Genomic DNA, 12,475 nt, shown 5'->3' with positions numbered 1-12,475 from the left:
CTAAGAAGATTCTGCACCTCAAAAGATACAGTGACCAAAATACAATGACAATCTACAGAATAGGAAAGGATATTCACCCAATATCCATGTGATAAGGGGTTGATATCAAGGATATATAAGGTACTGGTTGAACTCTACAAGAAAACATCCAACCCCACCATAAAATGGGGTGATGGAATGAACAGAAACTTTCTCAAGGAAGAAATACAAATGGCTAAAAGACACAAGAAAAAATACTCCTCATCACTAATCATCAGGGAGATACAGATCAAAACAACTATGAGATATCACCTCACACCACAGAGACTGGCCCACATCCAAAAGTACAAAAGCAACTGGTGTTGGCACAGATGCGGGTAGAAAGCTACCCTCCTTCATTGCTGGTGGGAATGCTGACTGGTTCAGCCCTTTTGGAAAGCCCTTTTGGACACTTATCAAAAAAATTAGAAATGGAGCTCCCATTTGACCCAGCAGTACCACTTCTGGGAACATATCCCAGAGAGGCAAAAAAGTATAATCGAAATGACAGCTGCACTTGTATGTTCATTGCAGTACTGTTTACAATAGCCAGAATCTGGAAAAAAGTGAGTGCCTGAGAACAGAGGACTGGTTAAAAAACTTTGGTACATCATCTATACAATAGAATAGTATGTAGCGGTTAGTAAAGATGAATTCATGGGGCTGGAGCAATAGCACAGCAGGTAGTGCTTTTGTCTTGCATGCGACCGACCTGCGTTCGATTCCCAGCATCTCATATGGTCCCCCGAGCACTGCCAGGTGCAATTCCTGAGTGCTTGAGCCAGGAGTAACCCCGGTGAATCACTGGGTGTGACCCAAAAACCAAAAAAAAAAAGATGAAGTCATGAAATGAAATTTGCATACAAGTGGATCAACATGGAAAGTATCATGTTAAGTGAAATGAGTCAGAAAGAGAGAGACAGACATAAAAAGATTGTACTCATCTGTGGAACATAAAGTAACAGAATGGGAGACTAACACCCAAGAGTAGTAGAGATGTGTACCAGGAGGTCTGCTCCACGGCTTGGAAGCCGGCTGCACATGCTGGGGGAAAGGGCAGCCCAAATAGAGAAGGGCTGCTTCTCTATTTCCTTACATATAATATTTCCATGCTTTTGTAACAAAGTAAACTGACTCTGAATGATATTCACTCCTGGGCATTTGTTTTCTCGACTTAAGCCTCAGTTGCCCTTAGTTCCTTACACCCCAAAAGCAGGATACCGAAGAGGGACTGGGTGGACACAGGGCAAGCTGGGTAAAGGGGGTCTGGAGGATCTGCTCAGGATGGGAGATGCGGACTGAAAGTAGACTGTAGATGGAACACAATTGCCACTCAATAACTCTATTACAAACCATGACACCCAAAAAAGGAGAGAGAGAGCAAACGGGAATGCCCTGCCACAGAGGCATGGTGGTGGTGGGGTGGATGGACTAGGGGTGGGTGGGAGAGATACTGGGATCATTTGTGGTGGAGAATGGGCACTGGTGAAGGGATGATTACTTGATCATTGTGTAACTGAAACGCAAGCACAAAAGTTAGTAAGTCTACAACTGTACCACATGGTGTTTCACTAATAAAAAAATATTTTTTAAACGATGTTAATTAAGATGTTAATTAAAAGACTGCTGGACTAAGGTAAGGAAAAACACATCTTAGGTGGTATTTTGCTGTTGAGTCTGATCAGTGATCAGTAATCAGGAAGGGCTTTGACATGTTGATTGTGCTGCTCCCAACGTGGAGAGTTGGAGTTAGTGAGGGACTAGGGAGAGACCAAGTTGGAGAGTGGGAGCAGGAGAGAGGAGGAGGAAGATGGGAGATGGAAATGAGGGGCTTAGTGAGATTGGAACAGGCATGTGGGGAGAATGGAATAAATAGCAACTCATCACCAACCAGCCTGGCTCTTGTTTCCTCCTTCGTCTGCCCACGGCATCATCTGTCCCAGGTGGAGAAGTGGCCTGAGGCAACACAGGTGGCGAGAGAGCCTCGGGTTTCCCAGTGGCTTGGTGATTCACAATCTTGCTCTGTCCTCAGTTGGCCCTTCCTCTGAGTGTAGGCAGACGAAGATCTTTCTCTTTTAATAACATCACCTATCTTGTTGAATTAGGTACCGACCCTTATGCTGCAATTTACTTTCTGTTGATCTTCAACATAGGATTTTTGTTGTGAGGGTGGGGTTTTTATGGCAAAATTCAGTGCATAGCCTGGAATTCTGACACATTAAGTAGAAACAGTCTCTTGATCCAGTCTCTTGATCCAGAAGGGTTGATCTTTGAGATACATACCGTCCCCAAAATAATGATAATTTTTGAAAAGAATGGGCTCTTTTGTTAACCCTTTCTATACAAAACCTATTGCAAAGAAGTTTATATATCATTCACATTCAATTAATTCATAATTCTTAAGTGAGATTTACACTTGCTTTTTTAAACCTCATTGATATTATTTATAATTATTTTCTAAGTCCTTTCTGACTAAAACTATGTATTTTAAAATATCTATTGTGGTTTACATAGTTTTGTGAAATGCATTAGCCAGATATGCTGAAACAATTATAAATGAATACAGTGGATTTAGACCCAACACTGAATAAATTAGTAGTATTTGACAGTTCCACCAAAACTGTGGCAGAATTCAAATATTCAGTCATGAAACTATTGAACATGGGTTTATAAGATATGACAATTTCTGCCTCTATTAAATAAAAGCAAAATACATCTTCTCCTGGCTGCATGGTATAGCTCAGAAAGGAGAGAAGATGAGTAGAGAAAAACCATGGCAATCCGAATAAGGGTATGGCCAGGAATAAAATCTAGCATGCACACAAACTAAATCAAGACGTGTAGGTGGCTATAAGTCAGTGAATAAACTGTGATCCTGAGTTTCAGTAGGATGGCATTTGGTCAATTTTCAATTCTTTGTGGTTAGTAAGAATGAAGGGATAGAGCAGAAGGCATCAAGCTGGGGAGGTTCAGGTGCTTGTGGCATTCAGCAAGGTTATGCAAGACAAATTTAGTCTATAAATTACTAGACTGAGATTAATGTGGAAAAAAAGAAGACACCTTTATGAAGAAAGTTCTCATCATATCTAGAACCTATAGAGAACCCATTACTTGAAAACTTAGATTTAATCTCCCGTTATAGTTGATAAACTGAGACCTGATATTAACTGAGTTTTTCAATCTCCCAAAGCAATAATCAGTCATTAAACTAATAACTATATAAAATGTGCTGAGATGAATATTAATAGGATACAGGAGGATCATACTGAAATGAATACCTATTAGAATGAATACTCATAAGAAGCACTGACTAAAAATGAATCAAGTTTATTGGAGGATAATATCACTGTATCACTGTCATCACGCTGTTCGTCGATTTACTCGAGCGGGCACCAGTAATGTCTCTATTATACTCAGCCCTGAGAATTTAGCTTCTCCTTACTCATCTTTCCCAATGACTGGAGGCTTTTTCAGGGTCAGGGGAATGAGACCTATCATTACTGTTTTTGGCATATCAAATACGCCACAGGTAGCTTGCCAGGCTCTTCTGTGCGGGCGGATTACTCTCGGTAGCTTGCTGGGCTCTCCGAGAGGTATGTATATATCTTTTACTGTATTTGGGATATAAATAATCCATGGGGAGCTTGAAAGGCTCTCCCCATGGGGCAATAGACTCTCAGTAGCTTGTCAGGTTCTCTTAGACGGAGAACAAGGCTATTAGAAGTCGCATATTACGAGGATAATATAATTGTTAAAATACTGAATATTATAAATAACAAAAAGTTAATGTGTAAAGTTTATAAAGGTTTAAGTTTATAAAGCATAAAATTTGGATAGGAAGTTAAAGATTTCTTTACTAAATCTTAATCAATATATAAAGTATGAGCTGAGATTATAAATATTGTTTAATCATGTATGAGAGGTCCCCAATGAAATTTTCCTTATGCTTCAGAATAAATATACCACCATGACATTAATAAAATAACACAAGAACAGACTGAGCAGAGCTTCCACTCAGTAGTTACCCACTAATAAGAACAAACAGAATGGAGATGGCGATGAACCCTTGATCAGAAATACTAAGCTGAGAATCTGAGTGTTACAAAACCTCAGAGCAAGAAACCAGATTCTCTGGAAAAAAATCTCTCTGTAACAGTGGTGTCTATCATTATCCTAAAAGTGGGAAAATCAATATTTATTCAACTTCTTTAGGTGAGTCCCCAAATACGGACTTGAACACTGATACTATGAAGAAACACATTTTTTAGATTTATTATTTATTTATTTATTTGGCAGTCACACTCATTGATGCTCAGGACTTAACTCCTGGGTCTGTCCTCAGGAATTGCTACTGGCAGGGCTCATCATATGGGGGGCCAGGGAAAAAACCCAGGTCTGCCACATGCAAGACATGTGCCCTACCTGGCATACTATCTCTTCTTTTCCTGGAGAGACAATTTTATACTGGTATGAGAACACATCTGCACTGCTATGTTCATTGCAGCACTATTCACCATAGCCAGAATTTGGAAACAACCTGAGTGCCCAAGAACAGATAAATGGATAAAGAAACTATGGCACATCTGCACAATGGAGTACTATGGAGCTCTCAGGAAAAATGAAGTCTTGAAATTTGCCTATAAATGGATGGACATGGAGAGTATCATGGTGAGGCGATTTTGGATTGTGGAAGCAAGTGGCTGCTGGGGGCTCTGCTTGGGCAGGTCACCAGGCCAACCTGCCCCCTCCAATTTACCCCAGTCTGTTTAGCCATGCACGGGTCTAAGATTAACTGTGGCTTTTGGTCGCTTTTGAGATTTATCTCTGAGTCTCTGAAATAAGGCCAATAAATGAGCTTGTATAGCTGAGCCAGAGGTGGTTTGTGGGCATGGGTCCCACATATCTAACTTTTGGCCATTTAATTTCTTGGCAAACTTGGCCCCAAATTGTTGGGGTCTGGCCAAAAAGGCACAGTGTCAATCTTAGGGTGTCAGGAAGCCTGAAGTCACCATCAGGCTGCTGATGCATTCATTCTGCAAGTACAGGTTGACCTATTGACGACACCATACCCCTGAAATTGGTTTCTTTACTATTCTTAACTGTCTTATTTATTCTGATCTTTGGAATGACTCTAATGCTTTTTAGTAGTTCAGATGCAGAATGCCAATGTTCAAGCTGACATAAAAGCTACTTTCTTTTGTAAAGTACGTGGGAAGTGTTGTGAAAGACATGACCTCACATGGCATCCAACCCTCTCAGTTCACCTCACAAATATTATTATTATGGTGTACGATAAAATTCTGGGAGGTTAAGTAACTTGACAAAAGCCACAGATTTAGAAAATAGGGATGTAGATCTTGGTACTTCATCTTTTGACTTCTGGGTTATCCTACATCTCTCAGTCCAAGTATTTGTTTTTATTCACTTTTCTCAAGAAAAGTGAAACAAGATTTGGAGATAATTAAAACTGACCAGGAATGGAACTAAACAGAATTAAGATAGAATCAAATAGTTCCTTCCATTTGTATGTTTATGTTCCTCCAATTTGCTCCATAAATACACATGCACACACCATTGTAAAAAAAATTTTTTTAAGGCATGGGGGATGAGAGATAACACTGATAACATTTTCTTGCATGTACTAACTTGGGTTTGATCCTGTCATCACATGGTCTCCAAAGCATCATCCGGTGTAGCGCTGTGGCCGCAGAGGGTAATGGTCACAGCCCTAGAGGCCCCCAAGGTCTTTGTAATCTTGTAAGTACCAGACAACAGAGGACCCAGCAGCCTTTGAGGTACCTGGACACCACTTGGGTGGCTCTGGGGTCCCCTGAACTGCAAACTCTGAATTGTACTGCATCCTTGGGCTTTAGCACTGAATCTCAGCAGGGCTGCCTGAGCACTGCTGAGAGCAGCCTCCATTCTCTGGTCACTAACCCTCCCCGCCCCCATAAATAAAACAAAAGGGCATATGGGATAGAGAAATGGCTTAAAGGACTGGAGCCCCATATTCAGTCCCTTGCACTGCATGGTCCCCTGAGCACTGCAAGATGTGATTCTACTCAATGTAAAAATCAAATGACAAAAAGCACGTATGTGCACAACTATGATATATGTTAGTCACAGTTATAGCCTCCTTGGGTCAGTGGTGTTCCTCTGCTGTCACAGTAACTCTCTGGTGGATTTGGGGAGATGTGTGGCAGAGCACTCTTGTCATAACTCTATTTCTCACATAATGAGTTTAGGATAGAGAATAGCTGCAAAAAAGAGGTTTCCACACCACTGGCTTGAGGAAAAGGTGAATGGGTCCAAAGAATCCAAAATCCTCCACTCACAAAAAAACACAACATATCACCAGATCATAATATATCACTACCGTCTCCTCCACTACCCTCTTCTTTGCTTCTTCTCTCTAAGCTATGCTGACCTTCATTCTAATCTTGACTGTTAGCCTTAACCCATCCCACTGCCTTTGCATTTACCATTTCTGTTTTTCAAGAAAGTTTTAAAGTAGATCTAATGGACTGTATCTTCCTCATAATCTATGTCACAGATTCAGTGTCATCTTATAATAACTTAGAAGGTGGTTTCTATGGTTTATCAAAAGGAATAAGCTTCCAAGAATAAAATAAGACATAGAGAGGTCATGTGCAGCATGGAACATTATTAAAATATGATACCACATATTTGAAACTACCATAAGAGTAAAAAGAAGTTTATTAGACTTAATCTGGTGATCATATTATGGTATGTATAAATACTGACTCACCATGCTACATGCCTGACACTAATATGTCAGTTGTATCCCAATCCCACCTAATGTTATTGCCATCCTTTCTCCATTATTCTATTTCAAATTACTCTATGTTTTCTCTCTCTATCTCCACCCCATCTCATTTATTTGGGGGTCCCAGGAATCAAATATCAGGCTTCACACATGCAAGGATTCTATTCTATTATAGAGCCACATTTATGGCTCCTGTGTTATTTTCTTTGTATGATCTACTGCTGCACAAAATTGCCTTATAAGTTCACTTGCTTAGCACATGTATTACAAACAAGAATGCAGCCTCCTTGAGGGCAGGCGTGTTTTTCCTTTGGAACATCATTTTGTACCTAGCACAAAAGAGGTGTTAGGGAAAGCATGGTAAATAAAACTGTACTCACACAGACCCACACACAAACCCATAGTCCTCAAATAATGATCATAGAAACCACTATACCTTGTTCGTGAAGAATCCATGTCCAGCACCAACTTTGCTAAATGCTTCCTCTGTTTTTGAATATTTGGGATTTCCACCTGTGGTCACAGATAGTGAAGACACGGTTTAATTAAAGCTCAAGATAAATTCTTGAATCACTACTGATAAATTTGTTAAGAATCTTCCAATCGTTATTTTAGGTAAAAGATAAAGATTCTCGTTAATTCTCAGTTAACCTTTGTCTTTTCTTCACTGAACATCTGCCAGGCCTACATTGACCCAGGCCATCTCTGGGTTCTAACTTCACACATCAACTAGACTTCACCTTATTCTAGCTCTTACCTCAATCTGCAGATACATAGGGACTGCTACTTAAATATGGACCGAAGTGGGAGAGAAGCAGGAATAGTAGTTAGTAGTTAAATTTGATGCGCAAACTTAATTTGAATGTGACTGCAAAGGACAAAAAACACTGGCCTTGGGAGAACAAAATTAAGAAAGACTTTTATGCCCCGAAGTAGAGAGAGAGTATGGGGAATATTGTCTGCCATGAAAAGGGGGGTATACCCGGGATATTGCTGATAGGGAATGTGCACTGGTGGAGGGATGGGTGTTTGATCATTGTGTGATTGTAACCCAAACATGAAAGCTTGTAACTATCTCACGGTGATTCAATACAATTTAAAAAAAAAAAGATTTTTATAGAAACAAAGTAAGATTTTTTTTTTCCAAAGTAAATAATGAATCAACATTACTAAGGTTTTTTTCCTAAGCTATAAGAAGTTCTTCCATGGTGGCTATGTGTGAATATTCTTTTTTATACTTTTATTTCTAAAAATGTCTTAACGTTCCAGTAAAGGATTTTGGTTTAAGGCCCAGCAAAAGTGGGGCAGGATGTGAAAATTTAAAATGAAAAATGATCACAAATTGAAACAATCAACTCAGGATGTGGCTCTCAGACAATTTTAAAAAATGACAGAAGGGTCTACCCAATCTTCTGTGGAGCACTTTCTATTCACTCAGTGGTCAGGGCTGAGTAGTGTACTCAGGGCAAAGACTTGTGAAATGAAGAAGGGGAATGACGTTCCTAGCCCCGGAAGAGTCAGATTGCCTAGTGGTCATGCTAAGAGCCACGTGGGTCATCTACTACCTAAAACAGTCTCAGCACCCAGCTTACACACGACCCTGAATTTTCCTTCAGCTTCCACTGGGGCTCCAGACTCCCGCAGGTGCTGAGGGTCTTTCATCAGTGCTCCAGGCTGGAAGATTCTGTAACTGAGTGGCATTTGGGAAGTCTGGAATGAGAATGACTTCTGTTGAACACTGCACCCAAAGTTTCACTTTGAAGATGCATTGAAAAAGTAAGCCTCAAGGCCAGGTTGAGAGGGGGTGGCACACATCTTCAGATGCGGGAGGCCTGAGTCAGAACCCTCCCTTCCCCGGGCTGCTGGGAATGACCCCTACCAGGCTGAGCACCAGGAGTAGCCTGGAATACTCTGGGGTGTGCGACTCCAAGAGTAGAAACACTCTATAAGAGGAACTATTGTTTGATATGGAGAAAACAGTACAGAAACTTCTAAAACACATTACAAATAGAGCTACCATATTATCAAGGAGTGACAGCACAGTGGGTAGGGCATTTGCCTTGCACGCAGCCAATCCAGGTTCGATTCCTTCGCCCCTCTCAGAGAGGCTGGCAAGATACCGAGAGTATCTCACCCGCTCGGCAGAGCATGCCAAGCTACCTGTGGCTATTTGATATGCCAAAAACAACAACAAGTCTCACATGGAAATGTTACTGGTGCCCGCTTGAGCAAATCGATGAGCAACGGGATGACAGTGACAGTGACAGACAGTGATATTATCCAGGAATTCCACTCTTTACCTTCTATACTAAGAAGACAAAATATTAATTTGAAAAGATATATGCACACTGACATTCACAACAGTGCTATTTACACCAGCTAATATCTGTAAATAGCCCAAATGTCCAATGATAGATGAGAGGATCAAGAGAGTTGCTGCATAAACACCCTGGAGAAATATTCAGTTATAGAAGATGAAAGTCTTTTGCTATAACTTCACTTGAAACTAAAGGGTGATAGGCATCAATTTTATGCAAAACGTTTTTCACAAAAAAAGTGGGATGGGACCATTATATTAGACTTATCGTGCTGATATTAATTACTAAACTGTTTTCAGTGCAAGATAAGAATGCATAAAAGCATGTTAAAAAATAAATAGTAAAGGAGCTGGAGCAATAGCATAGCAGATAGGGCGTTTGCCTTGCACGTGGCCAACCCAGGTTCAATTACCAGCATCCCATATGGTCCCCTGAGCACCACAGGAGTAATTCCTGAGTGTACAGCCAGGAGTATCCCCTGTGCATCGCTGGATGTGACCCAAATAAATAAATAGTCCAAATCATCACACATCGCTTTTTCATGACAATTTAGCCAACATTTTCTAGTCTGGAGTCATAGTACAGCACACAAGGTGCTTGCTTTGCATGTGGCCAACCTGGGTTTGACCCCTGGCAGCCCATATGGCCCCCCATGTTCCGCCCAAAGTAATCCCTGAGTACAGAGACAGGAGTAATCCCTGAGTACTGCTGTGTGTGGCCCCAAAACAAAACAATAAAACATAAACTTAACAAAAAGTTATAATTGAATTACAGCTTATAAATATGATGCCTGGGAAAAGTTACAATGTGTGAAGTACAGATTTACATGTTATTTTTTATTTTTTAATTGAATCACTGTGAGTTACAAAGTTAAAAAGTTATTCATGATTCAGTTTCAGGTGTACAATGCTCCAACACCACTGCTTTCCCCAGTGCCACTTACCTCCACCAATATCTCCGTTTTCCCTCTGCCCACCGCTTGCCTACAGGGAAGGTACCTTTTCCTTTTCCTTTTTTCTGTTAGACATGGTGGCTTACAGTACTGTTACATCTACGGTACCATGCACATCACCACACCATCTCTCAGCACCCAGTCCTCCCCCAGAGTGACTACTTCCCTCTATCACTGCTGTAGCAGTCCCTTCCCTGGCCTCTCTCCTCCCTCCTCACCCCCCCGCCCGCCCCCATTCCTCAGTGGCAAGCTTCCTACTAAAGACTAGTTCACCTGCTCTTTGTTTTTATTGTATTTGGGCATTAGTTATTAATGCACTGTTTCTTTATATCTTACATACGAGTGAGATCATTCATACGTGGGATAAAAAGGAGTGTCTCTCCTATCTCTGAATCATGTTATCCGGCGTGATACTTTCCGGGTCCACCTATGTATCAGTAAATTGTATGACTTCATTTTTCTTAAGGCTGAGTAGTAATTCACTGTGTTTATGTACCAGAGCTTCTTTATCCAACCATCTGTTCTTGAGCACTTGAATTGTTTCCAAGTTTTGGCTCTTGTGACTAGTGCTGCAATGAACATAGATGTCTTTTCTGTGTTGTTGAGGAATGTCCAAATTATCTTCCCAAAAGGCTGGACCAGTCAACATTCCCATCAACAGTGAAAGAGGGCCCTTTTCCCCTCATCCACACCATAGATGGTTGTTCTTTATGATGAGTGCCAGTCTCTGTGCTGAGGTGATAACTCATTTGTTTGATGATACAGAGCATTTCTTATGTCTTTTTTGGGCCATTTTTACTTGAGGAAGTTTCTGTTAATCTCTTCTCCCCATTTTTGATGGGGTTGGATATCTTTTCTTGTAAAGTTCTGTGTCTTTGATATTAACCCTTTATAAGTGGTGGACAAATAATTTCTTCCAGTCTGAGAGTTGACTTTGTATTCTGGTCATCATTTTGAGGTGCAGATGCTTCTTAATTTAACGTAACCCCATTTGTTTATCTTTGCTTCCGCTTGCTTGTTCAGTGGCATTTTATCATTAAAGATGCTTCTAGCTTCATGTCACGGAGAGTTCTGCTATGGAGAGTTCCTATATGTACCATATAGATTCAGGTCTTATATCAAGGACAAAATATAATGTTTATTTGAAGATTCTGCACCAATATCTTGGTTTTATTATCTGCTCTTCCACCCTGAGGGTCACTGATACAAAATGTATTTTATGGGCCTGTAGCAATAGTACTATGGGTAGGTTCTTACCTTGCATGTGGCTAAACCAGATTCAACCCCTGACGCTCATAAGACCCCCCCAAGCCCTGAAAAGATTTTCTATGAAGAGTCAGGAGTAAGCTCTGAACCCTCTGGCAGTGGCCAATAAGGGCTTACCTCACAGCTCTGCCATCATGCATCATTTTCAGATACATTGAGCATATTTTGAGGTTTCTGGTTTTTTTTTTGAAGTTTTTGATATTATTTCATGTGGTAAATGGACCTACTCTTAATTACCTGTGTGTATAACAGTTCCAAGGATGATTTCTTAATATTCAAGGGGTATTAAAATGATTATTACTGCTCATAATATAGTCACTGTATGAACAGCACAAATGACCTTTACGGGGTTTGTTCATACATGAACAATGTCCATGTGCTGAGAATTCTAGACTCCAACTTGCAATGCTTAAGAAGACAAACATGCACCCACATGCTACTAACAAACACAATGTAGCTCGTTTACCTTTTATGTGGTATGACAAATCTTCCATGCGATGATTGTATGAGGAAAAATTATAATCTCATTTTTGAACTGAAATAAAGTATGCAGCAATTATGCAATTGATTATAATAAACAATGTATGCCAAAGGGAGATGAATAAATGTTTAATCTCCTTTATATGGTATAGAAAGAACCAAAGCAAAGGAATGTTTAGTGTCCAATGAAAACAAACCCTTGAACTCTAACAACAGAAAGAAGTCACCAAGCTAGATTTGGGAGGGAGGAATAGAGCAGATTAAGGGGAAATGAGAACAGTGGTGGAGGGCTTTGGGCAATTTGGCACTGATGATGGTGATACTGTAACACTGCATGTCAAAAGCAGAAGGATTAACACTATTATAAACCAGATCATCTCAACAATAATTAAAAATCAAAACATCACATAGTTTCCATCTAATGGAATATACTATTATGGATACACAGTAGAGAGGTAGTATATTCATAAAAAAAATTGGGTGGATGCTTGGGGCCAATTAGAAGTGCTCAGGGCTTACTTCTGGCACTGTGCTCATGGATTACTCCTATGGTACTAGGGGACCATATGCAGTCCTGGGACTGAGCCAGAATTAGCCGCATGCAAGGCAAATACCTTAATGTCTGTACTGTCTCGATGATCCCCAAAATTGTTT

At 40.4% G+C, this 12,475-nt stretch overlaps 1 protein-coding gene across 5 annotated transcripts in view; it reads right to left on the bottom strand.

Annotated features, from left to right (window-relative positions):
- Positions 1 to 12,475, bottom strand: part of ARHGAP44 (Rho GTPase activating protein 44) — a 195,358-nt gene that overhangs the window by 73,434 nt on the left and 109,449 nt on the right. For all 5 annotated transcript variants that reach the window (XM_004603890.3, XM_055143123.1, XM_055143126.1 and 2 more), the window contains exon 6: positions 7,242 to 7,318. In XM_004603890.3, the coding sequence (XP_004603947.3) occupies positions 7,242 to 7,318 (77 nt within the window). The remainder of the gene's footprint in view (positions 1 to 7,241; positions 7,319 to 12,475) is intronic.

Source organism: Sorex araneus, chromosome 6, assembly GCF_027595985.1.
Source record: "Sorex araneus isolate mSorAra2 chromosome 6, mSorAra2.pri, whole genome shotgun sequence".
Taxonomy (NCBI): domain Eukaryota; kingdom Metazoa; phylum Chordata; class Mammalia; order Eulipotyphla; family Soricidae; genus Sorex; species Sorex araneus.
The sequence above is the reverse complement of the archived record's forward strand: the minus strand, read 5'-3'. Positions and strand labels throughout refer to the sequence as shown.